General features: G+C 47.9%; 9 protein-coding genes across 9 annotated transcripts; 1 reads left to right on the top strand and 8 right to left on the bottom strand.

The window, feature by feature from the left end:
• Positions 1 to 3864: 3864 nt before the first annotated feature.
• On the top strand, positions 3865 to 4764 carry N7443_006572 (Mitochondrial carrier protein LEU5; the record flags this gene model as incomplete). The annotated part of the gene is made up of 1 exon (XM_056886628.1): positions 3865 to 4764. The coding sequence occupies one exon, from the start codon at positions 3865 to 3867 to the stop codon at positions 4762 to 4764; it is 900 nt and encodes a 299-aa protein (XP_056740277.1).
• Positions 4765 to 7152: 2388 nt separating this feature from the next.
• N7443_006571 (uncharacterized protein) lies at positions 7153 to 7563 on the bottom strand (the record flags this gene model as incomplete). Its single annotated transcript, XM_056886627.1, has 1 exon — positions 7153 to 7563. The coding sequence occupies one exon, from the start codon at positions 7561 to 7563 to the stop codon at positions 7153 to 7155; it is 411 nt and encodes a 136-aa protein (XP_056740276.1).
• Positions 7564 to 9465: 1902 nt separating this feature from the next.
• Positions 9466 to 10428, bottom strand: N7443_006570 (uncharacterized protein; the record flags this gene model as incomplete). Its single annotated transcript, XM_056886626.1, has 1 exon — positions 9466 to 10428. One exon carries the CDS (start codon positions 10426 to 10428, stop codon positions 9466 to 9468), a length of 963 nt encoding a protein of 320 aa, XP_056740275.1.
• A 1337-nt stretch (positions 10429 to 11765) lies between these two features.
• Positions 11766 to 12314, bottom strand: N7443_006569 (ankyrin repeat domain-containing protein; the record flags this gene model as incomplete). Its single annotated transcript, XM_056886625.1, has 1 exon — positions 11766 to 12314. One exon carries the CDS (start codon positions 12312 to 12314, stop codon positions 11766 to 11768), a length of 549 nt encoding a protein of 182 aa, XP_056740274.1.
• A 325-nt stretch (positions 12315 to 12639) lies between these two features.
• Positions 12640 to 13032, bottom strand: N7443_006568 (ankyrin repeat domain-containing protein; the record flags this gene model as incomplete). Its single annotated transcript, XM_056886624.1, has 1 exon — positions 12640 to 13032. One exon carries the CDS (start codon positions 13030 to 13032, stop codon positions 12640 to 12642), a length of 393 nt encoding a protein of 130 aa, XP_056740273.1.
• Positions 13033 to 13330: 298 nt separating this feature from the next.
• On the bottom strand, positions 13331 to 13638 carry N7443_006567 (Ras-related protein Rab-6B; the record flags this gene model as incomplete). Its single annotated transcript, XM_056886623.1, has 2 exons — positions 13331 to 13510; positions 13567 to 13638. The coding sequence occupies 2 exons, from the start codon at positions 13636 to 13638 to the stop codon at positions 13331 to 13333; spliced, it is 252 nt and encodes an 83-aa protein (XP_056740272.1).
• Positions 13639 to 15399: 1761 nt separating this feature from the next.
• Positions 15400 to 17308, bottom strand: N7443_006566 (inorganic phosphate transporter; the record flags this gene model as incomplete). Its single annotated transcript, XM_056886622.1, has 3 exons — positions 15400 to 15686; positions 15741 to 17171; positions 17230 to 17308. The coding sequence occupies 3 exons, from the start codon at positions 17306 to 17308 to the stop codon at positions 15400 to 15402; spliced, it is 1797 nt and encodes a 598-aa protein (XP_056740271.1).
• Positions 17309 to 18437: 1129 nt separating this feature from the next.
• N7443_006565 (DUF92 domain-containing protein) lies at positions 18438 to 19673 on the bottom strand (the record flags this gene model as incomplete). Its single annotated transcript, XM_056886621.1, has 4 exons — positions 18438 to 18734; positions 18791 to 19151; positions 19207 to 19412; positions 19488 to 19673. 4 exons carry the CDS (start codon positions 19671 to 19673, stop codon positions 18438 to 18440), a joined length of 1050 nt encoding a protein of 349 aa, XP_056740270.1.
• Positions 19674 to 20007: 334 nt separating this feature from the next.
• Positions 20008 to 21672, bottom strand: N7443_006564 (uncharacterized protein; the record flags this gene model as incomplete). The annotated part of the gene is made up of 1 exon (XM_056886620.1): positions 20008 to 21672. One exon carries the CDS (start codon positions 21670 to 21672, stop codon positions 20008 to 20010), a length of 1665 nt encoding a protein of 554 aa, XP_056740269.1.
• Positions 21673 to 22407: the final 735 nt, after the last annotated feature.

The following is a 22407-nucleotide window of genomic DNA, read 5'->3' as shown; positions in this document are numbered from 1 at the left end:
TGAATTCCTTCTCTCCAGGCGCAGAAAATGAGCCTCACAAATATCTCACCAAGCCGCCTTAGTGATTGTTGCTGAAAGTGTCACGCCGACATTCATCGTTAGAGAATGTCGTCTACAATAACGTATTGGCATCAACACCCCGTGAAATAGTCGCGACTCTGGCTAAAAGAGCCATTATAAACCCTTGAAGCCCTGAGAATAGCCTAATTAGCTCGCTATAAGAGTTATCGCTTATACTATTTAGACCACTGACGATCTCTGATGCCCTTCTAAAAATGCTAGGCTCATTAAAATCCTCATTTTTGCCCTCTCCTATTTCGCGTAGACACTCTTAATTCGTAAGGGAGCCTCACTGCCCACGCGGGGCCACAGTTTTCGCTCCCTTCTACTCTGGGTAGGCACTCTTTTGTACGAGAGCTTCACTACCCACACAGGGCCGCGGTTTTCGCTATATTCTATTTCGCGTAGGTATCCCTACGTACACGATCTGCTACCTACGCGATTTCACTACGTACGAAGAGCCACGGTTTTCGCTATCTTCTATTTCGCGTAGGCGCTCTTACTACGTACGCAACTTCACTACCTACGAAGGGCCACGGTCGGGGGTCTTTCTCCTTCGCGTAAGCGGGTTTACTTTGTATAGGGCTTCACCGGAAGTGTTTACAGCCTCTAGTGCGAGAGACCCTTAGAGTGCGAGCTGTAACTAGACCAGGATGGATATTGTTACGCGACCGGTAGAGGAAGTGACCTTACCGCTCTGACTGCAGAGCTATATATATCTGTTATTAAGACAGAAACGGAGGATGAAGCCAACGCTGGTGCTAGCGATATGGATACCTGTCGGCCGCGGAGGGAGGCGGATACAACGAAGCTTTTCGTGGCGCGGGGTACGCTTTTGCTGATGCTTCCCCACCACGGACCGTTGACTATCCGACCAAGGAAGGGTTGATCGGATAAAGATAGAAAAGAATAAGATAGAGTGCAAAGGGCTTATGCACTCTAAATGAGCACAATCCACAATCCTCAAACAAAGGACTAAGCAGAAGGTCTTTCTAAGCAGATAGAAAGGGATAGTAGAATATTTGAAGAGAGTGAAAGGTCTGTTCTTTCTACTTGTTACTATATAGCATATATCGCTATATTTGTGAGTGATGAGCAAGTGTACATAATAGGATAAAGACTATAGATAGCTACGTTCAGAAAATCGATAATAAGAACTGGACTAGAAAGGATATCGCAAAGTATAGCATAGACTGGACTAAGGAGATCTATACTAGTGATATCCGAATCAGTTTGCTAACCCTACCCTATAGGTCGACTGGCCCCGTAACTAAGAGACGGAGATATAATTTATTATGATATATCCGTATCAAAGATAATTATTTAACTTTAGATACTCCGGAATCTGGCACGTGGGAGGAAGTATCCGTAGCGTATAGAGACCTTATTTAAGCTACTAAAACGCCTTTAGGGTTCACTAGTAGTAAGTATAGGCACCTATAGTATATATTCCCTACGGTACTACGGTTCTATAGTGAGGGTTTAATCTCTGACTGCTTAGTTAGCCGTGCTCGATAGACTGATCCTAGTGTTTCGACCGAGCTAGACATCCTATTCGGGCAAGATAAAGTCGCTGTAACCGCCTATATTGCCTTATAGAGAAGATATACGTAGCAGACGTACGCCGGCCTATTCCTAGAGATAAAAAAGGCCGAGAAGTAGGTATTCGGTAAGGATTCTTTCTTTTACCGCAATAAATCCGGGCTGCCCACTAGCCCCCTATAGCCAGAAGTTACTTAGCTAGAGGCTAATAGTGGCGGTGGTTCTTAAAGTGTTAGTACTTGCGGTGGAAATGGTGAGAGTCCCGATTAACTAAGGGACGGTTAATTTATAAAGGGGGGTAGTATGTAGTGGTGGAACATATAACATAATAAGTATAGTTACGGCCTAAGGTGTCACGAATATCTTAGGTGTAAGTAATAGCTTCTATAGGAGAAAGGAGAGGGCTACAGTATCTACCCAATTCATTCCAGTAGTCACCACATTCTTTAATTCATGATGTCGTATTAAGTACATTCCATATGGCCTCAGTCGGAAAACCGTACGGCCTCATTTAGGTTTGCTGCGTTCAGGATTGCTCGTACGGTTCCACGACCCAACCCGTACGACCTCGCGGCCTCACCAAGGACACTTATGATCTCCACTAGGACAACCCACACTACGTGTTGGTTGTTGGTGTGCTATCTATTGGTTGTTGTTGCCCAGTCTGCGTTGCCAGACAGCCATCGAGCCATCCCCATTTCAATAGGTATTATCTCGTTTTTTGAGCAAATTTGGTCGAAATGTCGAGTTAAAGGATTCCTATTAAAACCTAGTAGTCGCTATCGGCCTTACGTACGGCTATTTATTGACGGAATGAATTGCTTTGAAGCCATCGAAGGCCAATCTCGTCGGTCGTCTATCCATTTGCGCTTACTTCAAAGCGCCAGTCACGTGGAAGGTCATCAAACTATGATTTGATATAAAATTTACCCTGGAATATAATTATTAGCGGAAGAGCCCACGCAGAAGAGCTAACTGGCTCAATTGTAGTCGCCCACTACGTAGTATTCTGCTCGGGTAATAACCTTTGCGGTCGCTGTAAGGCCTATCGCGAAGCCAGTCTCGTCAAAGTTGTAGATATCCTCTGGTAGGATGCGCATGTTGTTATAACACGCTTGGCAAGCTTAAACCAATCTTGAATAACCTTTGGATCCTCTTGTTTTGTTCTCTGATAGTCGTATCATCGTGAAAAGCGAGACTCAAGCTGCGGAGTGCGTCGAATGAAGTTTGAGACCCAGTTCTTACCAACCTGGTCAGAACTTGCGCTAAAAGTAGGACATCGGCCATTTCTTGGACAGTAGTTGGTCGCGGCGATGCTCCACGTTCATCCATAGAGAGGATCCACTGTTTGAGCGAATTCTCATCGATTTGGGTCAGTTTATGGTTGTTGGCGTGTCTTTCAGAGCGATTTTGGTGGCCATTAATACGATCAGCGAGCGTAGGACGCGGAACGTTCAATTAGCGCGCTGCGACTCGAATAAAGCTGATTTTCTTCCTTTTCTATAGCTTATATAGCTAATAAAAGGCGGCCTTCCTGCTCAGCAGAATCTCGGCTTGATCGGGAGCGATTTGGTGGCATAACGTCTGGTAGGAAGTAGGACAGACGCGTTAGGACGCGTAAATCTAGTTGGGTGGCCGGGTGGATTGGGAATCATGTTACGCGTTTGGTAATGATTATTTAAGGTGATCCACCAGTGAGTTAATAGTCAAGGGATAGATACATGTGCTATTCATAGGACAATAGGGGAGAGAAATGGAGGAAATCTCGCTATGCGTGTAATCAAATCAATTCTCCAAAGCTCCTGTTCACCGAATTACCAAGGAACTAAGACATTCCGGCACTAGCCAGACTAAGCGAGTGGATATTTTAAGGGAACCTTGCGGGAAGAAAGTCACTCCTTCAGAGTGTTTCATGACATGTTAATGTGCAGCGGGCCCTTCCATTCGTGATTCTTTACTCCTTTAGCAGGTCACCAAGTTACATCGGGCACAGAATTTCATAGTCGGTCTTTTCCGTGGTTTCATCAATACCAAAGTTAGAGCACAAACTTTGGCTAACTTGGATTGCCAAGATTGGCGTCACGCTAATCGATCCCGAGCCAGATAAATATCGAGACATTCCCACCTAAGTTCTCAGGGTCTCTCCACCAGGGTAGAAAGGTCCTTAATTGCCCCCTCAGACTCCGGATGGATCTGTACATACTCTTTTACCTCTTGTTGTTGTTGCTCTTCGGATACTTTGTGGTCTTTCACTATCCAAATATGACTTCCGACACCCCTGCTTCTTCCCTGCTAACTCGCGATCTAGCTGAAATCAACAAATTGGTGACGGAACAAGATGACAACTCTTTCTACCATCACCCTTTATGGTCGGAGCGATGGTCACACCCTGAGTTCATAGGCCACTACTCAAATAATTGGCTTAAAGCTCCCTGGATTAAACAGACTAAGCGGCGCACAACAAGATTTCTGTACCCCTCGGTGGACTCTAAATTCCCCTGGGGCTACATCATATACCGAACAGTCTACACCGCCGAATCAGATGAGCTCTGGCCTATCGCTATGGATAAACTGGCTAAAGTCATAAATTACTCTATCGACTCTGATTTTCTCGCCGAAATTCAATACAAGGAACCCGAGGATCCAGAGCCAGATGCAGACGCAGAACGATTGGTGAAGGAAACGCATAAGGACGTCATTTTCTCAGACAAACAGTTTTGGGATGGAGCAAGTACCGAGCAAGTTCGCCAACATTTTTCTGAGTACCTTCGCGCAAGCAAAGGCCGAGGGACCGGTCGATTCGAAGGCTGCCTCCTTATTGATGAGCGATCACTGAAGTCAATCGTTGCCAGTCCCGATCCCCAGCCCTGGGTCAAGGGAAGAAGGACTAAGAAGCCTAGTCAACCTTGGGGATTCATTGGTATGATCGATGGGCGGTATCCTGAGAATCGGTATGAGCCGCGCTATACCGGCTATATGCGGGTGGAAATTTTTTCCTTGTGGAATCTGTATACTGCTTTGACATTCAGATACATGCAGGAGCTCTGCCCCTCTGTTCCTGATGGATTGATTCCGGTTTATGACAGTGGAACTGGGAAAGCGCAAGACGAGGAGGGAAATGTTTTCCCTACAGCAGCCGATCGGACGACTCGAATATTTTGATGGATTATCGCTAGCTGACACTCAGAATATGTGCTAGCTTGCAGTTCTTCGGTATTATCGTTCTTTGTGACTTTATATCGTTTCTTTCTAGCTCTTTTCTGTGGACGTGGTGGACTATTATTGAAAGAAGGGGTTTCGAGAACAAAGGGGGTCTTGGATACGTGCCTAAAAATGGGAGAGGCTCTTAAATCAGAAACCATTACAATGGACTCTATGAAGTGAAGTGAAATTGGAGCGTAACTCTATGGTGACGTGATAAGTGACTGCTTTAGTGTTTGAAGGGTCTGCATTTCTATTATATTAATAGCCTATAGTGAGATTCTAGCTAGCATAGATCATCCATACATTTCTGAAACACGAGATATTTAACTTATCCTATATCTCTCCGTATTTGTAACATATGGAAATATTGATGTATGTTCCGGTGTATTTTCTAAGTACAGACTAGTGGTCCTAGGAGCTCCGGTAAGAAAAATAATGAAGAGAGTAGGTGGTGACCCATTTTCGGAACTACTGTAAAACCTCAGAGTTTCGAGACGTACTATACACATAGCGAAGACTATAACTAGCCTTGATAGCGAACCTTCGTATATTGGACTGAGCGGGCCACGTGGCGACGATACAAACTTCCTATATCGATTGTGAGTAGACTACGCCAAAACCTATTCCTAGAATCAAAGCCCAACCTAACCTAACGTAGGTTCGGGTTCTACGTGAGGTACCAATATTCAGAATAGCCGCGATTCTCATCTTTTCGCTTATTTTCTTAGGCTTCGTGGGCGCACAAGCCTCCTTACACCAAGTGTAAAAGCTATTCAAGAGTATCCGAGCATACTTTCCGGTGTCGTGGCATCTCCAAAATTTGAAATAAAAAGAAACAGGTCAGCACAATGCCAGGATAGCTTGCTCTTCGTTAGCCACGTTTGTATTTGGTCGTTGCTGATATTGGCTCGGAAGAACTATATCTCATACAAAGCCGTGTTTAATGCACTAATTATGCTGTTCCAGCGATGCATCATTACATCACGTTGACTCATTTGTTATTCTGCTTGCATCTTCTGGTCCCCTGATAAAGGTTATCATAGATGCCACGCCAGCTTGAATAATTTCGATGCCGCTTACTGGAGATTTATTGGGCAGTTGTGCGACAATGCGATCGTAAGGACTCCATCCACGGCTCCTCATTCCATTCTCCTATCCAGTTTTAAAAGGTGAACTCAAGAAGAAGAAGGCGGCGGAAGCAACTATATGTGGCATTGTAATTAACCGCAAAGCTGGGATGAAATGCGTTAATCCTCTGAGCATTGCAATCAGAGCTTATTGTGAAGACATGCCTTTGACTTCTTGGCCAGGTTAGAGGCATTGATATCTTGACTTCAATAAGCACATACTGAATATCCTGACATAACCAACTTGTCGAGTAGGCATCAAAACCAAGCTTGCCGGTGACCTATACCTACTATCGAAGACATCTCCAATGTGTACGGGGTCATAGTGAGGTAGAGTCTCCTCATCGATGGGCATTTCCATCGGTAGCCTAACAAATGATCTTGGAGAGAGATGTGAAATTGTCCTAAAGGCAGCTTCCAAAGCGCCCAAGCGTGGAGCCATGTTCTGGCGTGGTAGAAGAGAACGTTTACTACAATTCTTGAGATCCGTAGCTCTTTAGGGAGCCACGCTGCTCCCAAGAAGTTCTAGACCGCTGAGTCACGTGCATTACCCAATGTTCAGCATCCCCGAGCCTTCTGTCAAAATGATTCTATCCATTCACTATGCGGAGGGTTAAGCAGGGATGAGCATAGAGAGCAGGTCTTTCACTCGTGGTAATCAACCCTCTTGCTCGCTGTGCACCACGTATCTCTCCTGGAAGTGGCGCTGAGGCTCCCTGCATTAACACTTAACATGATTCGTGATGTGATGTTTAGCAAATCAGACCGACGTTATAGATGGCCGAAGCCGCCAGAGTATAAATTAGCGACCGTTCAAAGCACGTAAGATAATGACTCACGTCAGGATTAAATTCGGGCCGACGGAAAGCCCCGCGCATGCCGATCATTTCATGAGGGGCGCTCGTTAGCATAGACCACTTTTGGAGAACACCATACATTTCAAAGCATCATTCCCGTGCAGGTAGCCTGAGGATTCAATCAAAGTTCCAGGGCGGGCAGTTATTAATGTCATCATCTTCCTAAGCGTATTTAATTGAAAGATACTCCGCATTATAGGAAAGGTGATGGGACACCAGACGAGCAGATGATACGTCGTAAAAAGTACATCATCGATGCTAAACGGTAGCTGCTCACTCCCCGCCCTTTCAAGCTCGTATTCATCGGACAAAGTGACGCCCACGAGCTATTTCAATCAGCAAGAGACCCAGGATCCGACAGTTCAAAACCCTACCGTCTTTACTTTCTGTTTAAGCGTATAGGGGGCCTCTTTGCCTCTCTCTTCGTTACAGAACATCGCGAAGTATCTCGCGGTGGTCAAGAAAGCCTGCCTTTTCTTAAGATTGTGCTCATCGAGGTACCATATCAGGAAACCTTCAATCATCTTCAAGCCGAAGTTTTCATCGCGGAGCCAGAACATCCAGTCCGTGACAGGCAGTTCTTCAATCCAGCTATAGACGTAGGGAACAATATAGGACAGGGACCGAAGGGGAATGAACCCTTGAAAAAGCTTCTTCACGTCTTCCACTTTCCGCCGGGTCGATCGTACCCAGCCCTCTTTGAGTTCCCTCTCTGGTGCGCGGAAGAAAGCTTCCCAGTCCCTTTTCTGCTTAGATTCTTGCTTAGGCGGCATTGTGGGCAGTCACTTAAGGAAAAAAATCCTCAAAGAACGAGTAGCCCTGAGTGACTAGGCGCTTTATATCTTCCACGACCCATGATGAAGCCGCCGCTAGGCAATTGATGTTTTAACAGGCAACATCAAGGAAGTAGATCTGATTGGGTAAAGCTTCTGAGCGCTATTGAGGTGGGGGCCGCCGTCCTCGTCCGTCCACGGTGGAAATACCATGGTTTTCGACAGGCAATGCCACGGTTTCGTGACACAACGCCACGCACAACCGTGGCCTTTTCACAGTCACCCTCGAGTTATCATGCATGTATCGTTAACACCGATAAGGTCCTGGGATCGAGCCCCAGTCTGGTCATTTCTTTTTTTTTGTGTCTACGTCGTCTGTGAATACTTCACACCTGCGTTGTAACACGCAGTACTAGCCTTTCCGACTACCGGGAAGCTCTCAACAGCAATCTCCAAGATAGTTCTTCGATCAACTCGTTCGATTGGTTCCCTCAGCACTAGTTGGTATGTACGGAAATCCTTTGGCCCGACAGATCTCGGTAATCTAAGAGACCCCGAATCCCTGATTCAATACGGATCCATGTATTATTGAAGTGGATACTTCCAAGTTTTCGTATGGAACGCCGAGTGGCATGGTATATACCTGAGGTTCAAAAGGTCTATTGAAGAGAGCATTTATCCGCGCCCGCACGCCGCGCATCTATCATTTTCACTCCCTCCACCAAAAAACGATCTTACAATGGCCGCACAAAGCCCTGAACGTCGGCCGCCATTGACAGTACAAAGTCCCGGGCTTCTTCAATTACCTGCTGAGATTTTATTGTTGGTCGCATCATTTTTTGCCAAATCGAGATCTCGAATCCTTGCGCTTGGCAAGCAAACTACTAGGCGAGACGACGCCACTGTCATTCTCGCGCGTGTTTTCTTCAGCCAATTCGCTGGATATCAAGGTTTTGCGCTCTGTAGCGAATCATCTAGACTTCAGGGAGCACTTAGTATTCGACGAAGGTACGAAACTGAGGAAGAAACCAAGTGTTAAGCGCTGCGAGCTCAGCGTACAATCGCTCGCTAGTCCCAATCGGGTTAGTCAGGCTCTTCCATTTAGGTCTATATATCAGTGGTCAGTCCTATGCGTCACATCTTTCACTCTCGCTGGTGATGATGGGAGAGACTTCAAGATATTTCCTTGTCAAGTTTTCGCGGAGAGGACGAAGCGATGTAGATCCGACAAATCTGGGGGGAAGGTGGGGGGTGGCATCGTAAACACTTAGGGGGTACTGTATTATTTGATTATAACGAAATGAGAATACAGTTGCCGTATGGCTGAACTTATCTTCTGAAATTCAGAACCCATTTCACAGTTTGGACTGACCTCTTTGTCAGGTCGGGTGAAGATAATCACGTTGGGGGATTGTTGAGTTCGAGTTACTCAATTGTGCAATGCATTCAGGGCCACACAAAATAATCAGACCCACTTCTCTCCGTGTTGAAACAGATGTCAAATACCGGCTGTTGAGCATGGTATACTGGAACCGCATCGGAACACCGCGGCGGGAAACCTGTGTTGAGAAACTAAGCGCCGGCAATGCCCATTCATGCCGGGTGCAAAACAGGCCTGTTTTATCCGACTGGCTTGACCGAGAGCATCAAGTTCAATTCAGATGCGCTTAATTATATCTATGGACCTTTTTCGGCTTTCAAATTGCCCTGAATCTTTCTGTGACAGAACCTAAAACAACCTACATCAACTCGGAAAAGTCGCTACCATTACAATTGGGAAGCTCTCCAGAGAAATGTCGGGGAATTTTGAAAACCAGATGATATTGATATCATGAAGTCGGGCTGTCGTGACATACTAGCAAGAGAGTATGGATATGTAGGGTATCAACAATACAGCGAGGATCACAAAATGGTGTCCACAAAGTCTTTAAAGTCTTGATCGCTAAGCACCAAGTCACCCTCCGTGACTCTTGGTGGCCGGTTATAAAGAGCCTCGAATGGAAGCACCATAGGGGCATTGTCAACTCGAGGGGCACCTGCAACGCCACTTGAGGTGACATCGACCTCATGGTGAGAGTACATCTGTTGGATACCTGTAGCCTGCTGAATAAGAGGCGGTAGATGTCGCCGGCGTAGAGAGTCGATGTAGACTCGCGTAAGAAGGTGGGGTGAATTTGGCGGGGCTAACTGCCAAAGCTCAAACTCGACTTTGGTTTGCTTGATACTAATAACCAACACCATCCGAACTTCTCCACCGGAGTTATTGAACCACCATTGGGCATCTTCGCGGAGCCGCGGAAGAGACTCTGAAACACCCGTTTCAATCACGAATGTTGGCCAGCCGACAGGTTGTCCAGGGGAGGCACGGCGGCACGGCGGGATGAAACATTGGTCAGCCTGCTTGCCCTTGCTGGCGGTAGGCTTGTAGGTTGTTGTCATAGCCCATTTTCTATCGACCGATCGGATTCCCATCGCCAATAAGTACTCATCGATGGTCCGAGTGACTTGATCGGTAGTGGCGTCGTGTGCATGCGATGGGACCACTTTGATGAGTCCAACAGTTCCCTCCCATTGAAAGCGATAGTCCAAGCCGTATAAGCGTTGATTCTCGAGTCTTTCGATGCCACGCTTGGAGAGTCCGAGCAGAACAAGGTACTGGTTTCCATTTTCTTCGTTGTCTTGGAGCACCTTCAGGATGTTCGAGGTGTCTATCTGCAGTTGTTTGAAAGTTGTAAAGCTCCGCATAACATATCCAAGAGGGAGATTCGCCATTAACGAAGAGGGTTCAGCGATAGCGGAGTCTGGGTTCGACATGGCGCTGAATCGAGGAGCACTTTCAACGGTGTCAGAAAATAGAGAGGGCATGACTATAACGCGGAAGAGTTTTCAAACATGGGGACAGGAGAGAGGAGTTTACCAATGACATTTACACTGACATTTACACGGCCTTTCTCGACTCTGAATGATGGAAGGAAGGATGATGGAAGGAAGGAGCATCTGTGCCCGCATATAATGCGAACGTCATTAGTTCGTGCTTCCACCCTGATCGGGACTAGTACCCAAGACCACAGGAGGCGGCGAGTTACGCCTACGGCCCGCCAACGTGGAGAGCACGCACCGGGCCAAAACAAGGTCCAGGTAAACAACCAACCTGCTAGGAAAATCTAGAAAATTTTGTTACTATTCGGATCGAGGGCTAGAAGAGTGGTACTTTTCAAAGTTATTTCCTACACAGCCCACTTTCTCTTAGGTCGAGGGCTTATATCCCTTCTGATATATAGGATCTAGGCCGGGGGGGGGGGGGGGTGCACGGACGAAGGTATTCCAGTCAGTGACTTTTGGCACCTTGAGATTTTTCTTTGACCGCATCTCGAACTGTGGAAGCCGAGAGACTCACATATAATCTAAAAGGCAAGTCTAAGACCGTGGACCTTTACCCAACTTTACGTTTCCCCCTCCACTAGAACTCACATTGGGGCGGTGGCAGGGTTATTTTAGATTGGAGTTCAAGGTTGGGGCTTATTGGGTAGAGCTTAGTCTGTGGCGGGGGACACGCGACGCCAGGTGGGAAGATTATGCTTTTGCGAGAGATTGCCACAATCTTTTCCATAATATATCCAAGAGGGAGAAATCTTCTCCATATTAGGAGTTTTCAGTAAGGCAGGAACTGATAATTTACACATCGACAACATATTTGGCTAGCTGCAACGAAAATATTTCAATATAGACACCTCGTTCCTACCCAGGTGCTTGTGCCATGAATGCTGTTCAGTATAATCATGTCTTTGCATTTACTATTAAAGTAGTATGGTATAGCTTGACGATTAATCAATTCATATTCGCCGCTAATAAATATCATACATGCGAACCTTCACACAGATTATTATAGAAATAGCATTAACAAACACCCGATTCTTGGGCAATAACCAGGTCAATGGCTATCGTAAGGTTCCAAATTAGACAAAAGGACATATGAGCCTTAAATCACTGTGCTATGCACCACGTGCGAGCTTGTGCTGACCGGAATTTTCTCGCGACACTGGATATTGGTTTTTCAGGAAAATATTTCTGCCAGCAGGAAAACGGAAACAGGTCAAAAATAAGACAATCTCAAATTTCAGGTACTAGTTTCACTGAACTCTAGCTCACAGCATATGACCATCTGATCATCAGCCTACTTTCTCAACGGTAAATGACCACATTCAAGCCGTTGCCTCGTCCTGCTCAAGTAAACGTACCACCTCAGCCTTTTTCTCCGGTAGAGTCTCTAAACAAGCCTCTATGTATTCTTTGTCATCTTTACCGCGGATCACGACATAGTCCTCTCGCAACATCGGCGTCTTTGCAGCTTGCAGAGCGGAGGCAAAGGGTGCGTTCTCGACTTGGAGATTGACATTCGCTCCGGCATCAATCAGGCATTCAACGCAGTCCTTTTCTCCGATGTAAGCCGCAGCAATCAACGCGCTTCCATACTTTCCAACGGGGCTGGAATTCACGTCCGCTCCAGCTTCAATCACTCTTCGCATGACCTGAGTTCTCCCAGATAGCGTAGCCATGGTGAGAGGACTACCGTATAGCGCCATCTCACCCGTCAGCGGCAGGTTGGGATTTGCACCTCCTTCCAGCAAGGCTGCGATATTGTCTTCTTCTTCTGCATATATCGCCACCATCAGGGCACTGGCGTGCTTTCCGGCCAGCAGCTTGTTGACATCCGCTCCATTATTAATCATGAAGCGAATCGAGTCACCCATATTGAATTTCGAAGATATGGCTGCGATAGCGCTGTGCTTCCAGTAAGGCCTGCATGTTCTCCGTATGACCAAAACTTGATTCGACTGCTGCTGCTGCTGCAAGGGCACTTCCAAATTCGCCGTGTTTGAGTGGCATATTAGGGTCGGCTCTTGCTTCGAGCAGGATTTTGGTGATTTTGACTCTGCTCCAATGCGCGGCCGCCGCTGATAGTGCACTGCCGTATTGCCCGCTCTCAAGTGGCACATCCACAATTGCTCCGGCCTCCAGAAGTTAGCGGACAAGTTCAGCCTCAGACGTGGCTACTGCTGCTGTGAAGGCACTGCCCTACTGAGCATTCACGAGTGGTGTGTTCAAATCTGCTCCTTCTTGAAGCAACAACTTGACAATCTCGATTGAGTTGGCAGATGCTGCTGCTGCCAGAGCACTGCCATACTCACCACTGACGAGCTTGTGTACATCTGCCCCCTTTTCGAGGAGACTCTGAACAGTATACACATTACCACTCGACGCTGCCGCCACGAGTGAGCTTCCATACTTCCTACTGACTATCATGTTGACATCTGCCCCCTTTTCAAGGACAAGGTGGACCATACCAGTGTTGCCTGTGGATGCTGCCATCACAAGAGAGCTACCATAGTCGCCACTGACTGCGAGATTGACATCTGCTCCATTCTCAAGGAGATAAATAGCACCTTCATAACCATCAGAATCTCTCATTGCCGCAATAAGAGGGCTTCCGTAGCTGACTTCATCGAGTGATTTGTTAGGATCTGCCCCCGCGGAGCGAATTGAATGGCAATATCTCCAGCCTTCTCTAGCCATCCAACAATCTTTGTGGTGTAGTTTCGGAGAACTATATCATCATCTCCGATGGAAACACGCCAGAACTTCTTTTCCACCTCCTCTTGTTTCTTGTTCACGAGACCCACCAAGTCATCGATCTCAGATTCAACGGAGCTGGAGCTGAGCTTTCCAGTCCCATGCTCTTCAGTTTCTCTTGCTTAGCCGGGGGCAATTACTGGAGAGCAATTTCCCACCGAACTTTTGCAGGGGCATCTGGCTTCTTGGGTGGTTGCGTCTTGGACTGTGTGGCGCTCTCTTTGATCTCAGTGGTGGACTGCTTGGCCGGGGCAGTTGGGGCAGGGGCTGGTGCTAAAGCGGGAGCTTTATTCACTTTTTCCAGTTCTCGTTCGTCCTAGAATAGCGATGGTTAGTATCACCGTGGAGCCTAGGCTCGGAAATTGCACTTACAGGCTCTCTTGATTCATCTTTTTCGCCCTGGCTCTTATGGCGATGGAGCTTACTCTTCAATTTGTCAAACATTTTCTGGGGGCCTATACGGTGAAAATTGTACAGCGAAGTATTGTTAGTTAGTTAACTAACTAGCGTGAGAGTGTTTTATTCGCCCCTTTTGAATATTTTGTCTATAGAAAAGGCCTAAAAGCGATAAAAATTTCGGTCTGATATTTAACATATATCGAGATGGGAATGGCTCGATGGCTGTCTAACAATGCAGACTGGACAGCAGCAACCAACGGACAACACACACACAACCAGCAAGTAGCATAGGTCGTCCTGGGGGAGATCGCAAGTGTCCTTGTTGAGGCCGTGAGGCCGGGCAATCTTGAACGCAGCAATCCTAAATGAGGCCGTACGGTTTACCGACTGAGGCCATGTGGAATGTACTTAATACGGCATCATGAACTAAAGAATGCGGTGGCAACTGGAATGCATTGGGTAGATGATCCTCCTCCCTCTCTATCTCATGTAGAAGCTATTGCTTACACCCAAGGGATTCGTGACACCTCAGGCCGCAACTGTATTCATTATGTTATGCGTTCCACCTCTACAATAAATAATATAGGATAGGATATAAGAATTATAAATAGGACTAAAGAACTTAATTCATTATAATATTAGAGATAAGCTATTACGATGCCTTTTTTCTGCCAGCAGAAAAATTAGTATAATTTAGTGAGGTTAGGGTTAGATAATATTGTATAATTTAGGTATAAGTTTATATAAACTTGTGTATAAGCGCTGAGCGGGACTCAGGATTAGTCATGATTTCCTGGGTCCCGCTCAGCTGGAACCCGCGATTTATGTATGTAAACTTATGCCTATTTAACTACACACTATCACCTAAGGGTTCAGCCTAGGTTAAACCCCTACCTCTCTAAATCGCACTACATCTCTTTGAAAAGGGGCAAATAAAGGACAGAAATTTTAATTTCGCGCTGAAAAATAGTATAATCTAGAATCCTGGGTCCCAGCCAGCTCCCACACCTGGCTGGGACCCAGGATTAACCATTGTTTTCTGGGTCCATCAGCTGGCACTAAATAGTGTACGAGATTAAATTTGAGCTGGTCACGGCAGCTAGCTAAATTCTACTTGGTGATCAAAAAGCGGCGAGTGTTGAACACTAAAGCGGAAAAACAAATCCAAGAGTTGCCAGACATTATATGGTATACATGTACCTAGCCTAAACGTGCCTATCTTTCAAGGAATCGGAGACCAGGAAGACAGTTCAAGCGGTATATCAAGAATTGACCATATTATTATATATGGATATCTACCGGCTGTATTTCTGCAATGTCCCCAACAAGGTCTTCGCGTTTGGGAACCCTACCGAAAACGGTAGGGTTCTTGGTGGAAACTTACACTAGCCTAGCGTATCCAAATAGGACTTTGCGAAGTGTTATACCTTACTTGGTCTAAAGGAATCATCTTCTTTATTTAAAAAGCCTATTCCCTGCGTAAAAGGTAAAGTTAAATGAAAAGATTTACTACTATTTGAACAAGTATACATGATGTAGGCTGGCGAGAAATAAGCTTTTGAACTAAGTGGAAACAGAGCTTTGCCCTTGACCAACATACAAAAAACCCACAAGTTGTAACGACCCAGAAAACTTGTGATTTCCAAAGTACATTGAAACAAAGAGCCGATCAATTGATTAAAAACTTTTCATAACGTGTATGCGTATATGCATGGTGCAATTAAGTGCAAGGATTATCGTAAAAAGTCTATGAAACAAGCAAAGAAACTAAGGCTATACCCTTTCCAATCATGCCAAAGACACTATTTAAGACCAGTGAGGTGCATTGAGGAACAGGCCCATAAGGCATCCACCAATGGTACCGGCAATGGGGATGGTCATGATCCAGGCAAGGAGCAGGAGACCGACACGCTGGAAGTTGACTGCCTTCAGGCTACCGTTGCACAGACCGACGCCGACGGTGGCACCGGTGATACACATGGATGTGGAGACGGGGAGGGAGAATTGCGAGAAGACCAGGACAGTGATAGCAGCGCCGAGTTCCATGGAGGAGCCACGGCTAGGGGAGTGGTAGGTGATCTTGTTACCCATGACTATAATGAGTTAGTAATTGCTCGGGCTAGGTTTTTGAGGAGGATGCGGCTTACCCTTCATGATGTTGTAACCGTAGGTGATGAGACCGATGGAAATGCAAATAGCCAAAACAGCGAGCTGCCAGACGGGGACGGCGGCCTTGGAAGAGACGGGATCGCCGGTCGACCAGGCGGAGTAAATAGCAGCCCAGGGGCCGACGGAGTTTCCGATATCGTTGGCACCGTGAGCGAAGGACGCAGTGCAAGCAGTCAAGACCTGGACGAAGGAGTAGGTGTGCTCGACCTCATTGGGGTACTTCTCGGCGGCATCGTAGACACGCTTCATGCGCTCACCCTCAGGAGTACCGGCAGTGCCGCTCTGAGCAGTGTGAATATCGTAGTGAGCACCGTAGGTGAGACCGACGACGATCTTAGGGGGAATGCGCTTGAACATGATGATAATATTGCGGATTTCGTAGATCTCACCGTTGCCCATGGGGTTGTCGCGGAGGAAGCGCAGGGCCCAACCCAGAGGACCCTTGCCCTTAAGGAGCTTCGCGTGGTGCTTGGCCTCGGACAGAGCCATGATCTCCTTGTAGGTGAGTTGGTTGGTCTCGGTGGCGACGAGGCCCTTCTCGTGGTCCTCGGTGGGAATGGAGGTGGTCTGGGCATCCTTGTCGATGGAGCCGTGGGTGTGGGTGGAAACGGCGTAGTCATCCTCATCCTGGACAACAGCGTAGTTGGGAACCTTGGCTGTCTCACCGTCGGCGGGAGCAGGGCGCTTCCAGAGGAGGGGACCGTAGATGACCATCCACCACTTGACGGTGTAATCCTTCTTGATAACGCGAGCGTGAACGAAGGGAAGGAAGAAAAGAGCAGACAGGAGGAAGACACCACCACCGGTGCCCAGGGTCACAGCAGCAATGTACCAGGCGGGCTTCTTGCTCAGACCAAGGTTAGGGGAGCCCTTGTAGACAATGGACAGGGTACAGATGGTAGAAGCAACGAGGAACCAGAAGGGAGAGCTGAAGACGGCCCAGGGAACGGGATTCTTGCGCATGTGGACAATGACCTTGATGAGCATGAAGATGATCGCACCGAAGCAACCGGAGATGACAGGGGCCATTCCGAGACCAGCGAAGATAGCACCCAGACCCTTTCCGCCGTTCCATCCCCACTGGACCTGGGAGGCACCAGCAGTAGCAACACCAACACCAGCGACAGCCGAAATAAGAGAGTAGGTAGATGAGACGTGAGCGGAGTGGCGAGTGCACCACATCACCCAGGACGAAGCAGCAGCCAGAGCACAGGTAAAGGCGAGCATCTGAACACCGGCATCGCCCTTGAAGGCAGATGTAGGAATGATACCGTTCTTGATAGTATCAGCAGTACGAGAACCGACAGTGACAGCGCCAAGGAATTCGAAGATGGTGCCGAGGACCATAGCCTGTCTGTAGGAGATGGATCGGGAGGAGACACTGGTAGCCCAAGAGTTGGCAACATCGTCTATATCAGTCAGTATGAAGCCTTCCAAATCATATCGAAGATCCAATTCTATACTCACTTGCACCGTTGTTGAAGGCATCTAGCATGGCAAACAGAGTGCCAATAGCAAAGATGTAATCATACTCGTGGAGATACATTTTGACGAGGAAAGAGCCACTTCAGGCAAGTCAGGGATCAACGGTGGAAAGTACGATTTTAGGAATCAGGAGAGACAATTCGGGTCTTATGTACACGCAAGATATCTCGATCAAAATCGCCCCCATCACATCGCATAGAACATACTTCGGTGAGAGCGAGACACGCGGTGGCCCCAGGGCAATTTCCAGCTCGTTTACGGGTCAATTTCCATTCTACCTGGCCCTCACCCCAACACACGTGCAGAGACGACTCGAAACTGGCCGTCGCAGCCATCGTTCACGGCCAGCTTGGCAGGTATCTAGTGCCAAAGTAACCTGTCTGGTGGCGGTCAAATGGGGTGTCGCTTGCGGGCAAAATCACGCAATAGAAGGGTCGGCCAAGACAACCAGGAGTAAAAAATGCGGGCTTGGATGCTGAGAAGCAAAATTGGCGACCTTGGCGGACCTTGGCAAATCTGGGCGATGGCGGGCTTTATAGTAATGACCCATAGTTAACTCACGCCCAATTTGGGTGTAGTCCGACGGCGGCTCTTGGCGGGGCCGCGGTGCAGGGGCCACGCAGTGGGACTTGTCCCTATCATCACCATGGATCCACCCACGTGGGATGCCGGATAGGCTGTCAGCAACCCCGGAGTTCGGTTCTAGAAGTATGCCTTATCAAATGTCATCTTCCCATACTCGCTTGGCAAGCACCCAGGTCAGAATGTCTGCCCTGCACGTGGTGGCCCTACGTGCATAGCATGTACAGTAGCAAGGCAAAATGCAACTCTATCGGGGCGGGGATACGATCTATGCCCTGAACGGGTTCCTGTGGATGGAGTTCCAAGGTTAGTTCGGTATGTTGTACATTTACTCCTTTCGAGTAGATGCGCGTGCTCGCGTGCTCTGGCCTTGTCAATTTTTGGTCATCATGCTATGCCCTTTCCAGGATGGTATTATTGTGGCATGGTTCATATCAACGCCTTCTAGACTTTCCAGGCCGTCTAATTGAGCCAATGGAAAAACGCTATGAACATCGTGACTTTCATGAGTGTGTCTGGGTGGCAGAAACTGCCAAGTACTCAGACACAAGGTACCAGAACGCCTTGAATGCGCGTCTGCATCCCGTCCTGATTCTGTACAGTCCAATCTAAACCCACAGTTCACGCACATCCACGCCCCAACCCCACTGTGCTATACACATGGCCCCCAAGCTCATGAGAGCCGCCATAAGAGTGTTCACTCCATTGTTGTCCAGCCAATCATGGCCGGTTTCAATCCGCCGGCTCTCGTGACCTTCGTGAGCTTGCCCGGCTTGATTTCCCTGTAGAGTTACCGTGTCCACAACAGCCTCGGTCTTGCGCAGTCGGGCGCTTCCCGCTGACTCGGCTGACTCCGAGATGCCAATGGTGGGCGCCCCTTTGGTGGATCCCGGGTGAATGAGGACCTGTAGAAGAAATAAGTAAGAACTTTCTCGCATGTAATTGGCCAAAATCGACTTACCTTTCTGCCGCCACTTCCTTCGACAACCTTGCCACTCCTCTTATCCACAACACTGGCTTGTAAAAGTCCGCCCAGCACGCTGTCCAAGACACTTCCCATCAGACCCCAGAATGAGATAGCCACCGTCCACACTAGACGGTCCTGGATACTCGACTCGGCGCAAAATGGAAGAAAAATGCCAGATGTCAAAGCAATTGTGAAAGATCCCAACAGGCCAGCAACAAGACCCCAGGCAGTCACGCCGCCATTGGTACCCGGCGGCACTTGACGGAGAGTGAGGGATGTAATAAGGCGAGGGCTCGATTTGGAGAGAATTCCCAGTTCAGAAGAGAATGTATCGGCAGCGGTGGCGGCATAGTTCCTAGAAAGGTTCCTGTAAGCTGGTGTATGGAGCTGAAAGAGCGCAGATCACTCACGCTACCACCCCCACCATTAAAATATCTGCGGAGCTATGGCCGAAGCACGACTGCGCGGGCGATCTGGCTAGGACCATTGTGTGTACAATGCTCAATATCATCGCAACGCCCGAGTTTGCCAGCACCTGGATGTGGTTTCGCGGTCCTTCGCCACCTTCAGTGCCGGTCGCCGAAAGGGTCAAGCGCGCTTTCACATCGTGTTTTACCTAGTGTCGTGCGTCGTCAGCTGTGTTCAGATACTCTATATAGCTCCAAGAGCTGGAAAAATTCTTCAATCTCACCCTGGTAGCCTTGGTTCCGCCATAGTAGAATATCGCGAGCAGCAAAAACGGTGTTGACCACGGGTGGAGGGCATGGGCGGTCGCGGAGATCGCGGCGACCACCAAGCCAAGAGGGGTGAGCGATTTGCGAGCCCAGGCTCGATAGACAAGTGCAGCAACTGCTGTGAGGCCAATAATGGGCTTCATCGTAAATGGGGGAGAAGAAGATCTTAATGGTCGAGAGCTGACAGAGCTGTCAAGAGTTGACAGAGCCCGGAGGTCGGAGCTCGGGTGGGGCCCTATGATGTTACACATTCCACTGGCAGCCGGATCAAGGATATAATACAAAGGCTTCTAGACAGGCAACCGTGACTTTCCCTGTATTTATTCAAAGCCTTTTCAAACAGAGGTTTAAGAGAGTTGCTCAGAAAGACGTCAAACAAGAGCTAAACAGATCTTGTACATAGGCATAATTAGATTATCTTCTCGGTCGGGCTGTAGCCATCGTAAAATCAATGGTTTAGTTCATTTCACATTATCTCTATGATAATCCGTCAAATGAGTTTTTCCAGGCATCCCAGCCAGTCGTGTCATAGGCAGGCCTTGTTGGCTTGCGGCGCTTCTCAGCATGAGTTTCCGCCGTCCAGCCGTCATTGTCGCGTCGTTGTGGATTCACTTTCCCCGTAGCCATGAGCAGCCTGACCGCATCAACCTGGTGTGTTTGTGCAGCCCACATCAACGGTGTCTGGCCCTTATGATCCGGGGCATCGAGATTGACCTTGTCGCACGCGAGAAGTTGCTCGATAATATCGAGTGGGTCATACCTGGGTGGCGCTCCACAAGTTCCCCGTGGCCGTGACTCCTGGGCAGGAGGGAATGCCATCTCTGTTCTCCCTTGTAGAAGATGGCAGATATCGCGATATTCCTGTGCGATATCGGGATATGCCTCTGCTGTACCGTTGTGCTTGTAATTGTTCGAATAATGCAAACTTCCGGCAGCCAAGGATAGGGGTGTCCTTCCATCTTCATCCCTGGAATTGAGGTCGACACGTCGCGTTTCCAGCAGTATTTTGAAATTATCACGGACTCCAATGTGGGCAGCCCAAGATAATGGCGTTCGACCCATACAACACTTAGATTCCGGATCCACTTTGCCTGTCGCAAGTAAGAAACTCACTGCTGCTGGCTCCCCGTTCACTGCTGCATGGGATAATGGTGTGCGTCGCATACTATCTCGGGTATCTGGATCGACCTTGTCAGATCCTAGTAGTAGCTTCATGACACCCGTATGACCGCACTTCGCAGCATCGGAGAGTGGGGTTACCGTGCTCATGTCTTTCACGTCAGGGTCGACATCATCTCGGTCGAGGAGTATTCTGACAAGGTTCTCGTGTCCTCCAGATGCAGCACAGTGAAGTGGTGTTCGGCCATACCTGTCTTTCTCGCTGGGATCCAGTCTGCCATCGTCCAACAACAGTCTCATAATGCCCTCGTGTCCCTCGGATGCGGCGCAAGAGAGCGGGCACTTTTCCCAGTACTGGTCTCTGTGGAATGCTCCTTGCAGACACATTTTGACGAGAATTTCATTGCCTCCTTCTGAAGCTGCAGACAAGCTATTACGATCCAACTTGAATCGCCCATCCTCCATTAAGATTCGCACTAACTCTTCGTTTCCCCCAGCTAGAGCCTCATTGAGCGGTTCTTTGTTTTTAAGGTGATAAGAACCTCCCATGATCTCATCGAGGTCTTGTTGATTTTCGGATGGGTCAATAATTGATTGAGTAAGGAGAATCTTCACAACCTCGATATGTCCTCTTGAAATTGCAATCTTGAGCGCTCTATCTCCACATCCGCTTGTCGCGTGGACGATACTCGGGTCATGCTTCAGGAGAAGCTTGACTATCTCTTTGTTTCCCTCTTCCACGGCGAGTATCAAAGGTCCACAGGACTCACCTCTGTCGTCGCATCTATTAGTCGCCCCCAGCTGCAGCATCGCGAGAGCCAAGTCTTGATTGTTTTTCTGACATGCCCAGCTCAGCACAAAATTTAACCGATTTTCTCTGGTTCTATTGTATAATGCTTCTCGTAGCTGAGGCAGGCTATAAGCCAGTCGATGGCTCATCATGAACGCTTTGACGCCAGCTTGTGTTGGGATACGCTCTCCGATCATGCAGATGATCTCAATAGGTAAAGTTGAGAGCGGCATGTTTTGCGATTGCCTTGGGCTGGTCAAGCTCGCGCACGTTGTCTATTGCTTGAGCCTTGGAGCAATAGTGGTTGCTCATTGTACGAGAAAGGGGCGTAGATTGATAGATAGATGCCCAGGTGTTTTGGCGGGAGTGCCGAAATTAGTAAGAATCCCACCTGCGGCTGTTCCGAAGCAACTTGAACTTTTTGTCTCTTTGAATTCAAAATCTACTCTTTTACATAGTACATTACTACTTAATAGGATAATGGTTATTCGTGCACATTTGTCATGATAACTTTGAGTCATTCTATCAAGAAAATCCATCGGCTTCCGGTAAACCGTGCACTAGCTCCACGTCAACTCGGAAGTTCTTTCACTTACCGTCACTTAGGGTTGAATAAGAAACATCCAATCATACCTATGCGTAAGGCAATTACTGGGTGGGTGAATCAATGGAGTTTTGGAGCGAACCGAGTACTAGTTTACGCTAAGTGTTCAAATGGTGAAGCATCAATGCCAGGCCCTCATACATGCAGAATGCACGCAAATTGAGCAATTATATATTTCAAAGAGCGAAACCCCAAAACCTCAAAACCTCAATTTTAGTATAAAAAATTGGAACTCAGTGGGACTTGAACAGGTAAATTCGGCGGACTTTAATAACGCAACTCAAAAATGAACTTTTTCATTGCAAAGGACACATGAAAGTGCGGATGTTGATGTCTCTGCCCTGTAAATCAGTGAGGGAGTGGT

Source organism: Penicillium atrosanguineum (genome assembly GCF_028827265.1).
Source record: "Penicillium atrosanguineum strain IBT 20685 chromosome Unknown utg000005l_segment0_segment0, whole genome shotgun sequence".
Taxonomy (NCBI): domain Eukaryota; kingdom Fungi; phylum Ascomycota; class Eurotiomycetes; order Eurotiales; family Aspergillaceae; genus Penicillium; species Penicillium atrosanguineum.
The sequence above is the reverse complement of the archived record's forward strand: the minus strand, read 5'-3'. Positions and strand labels throughout refer to the sequence as shown.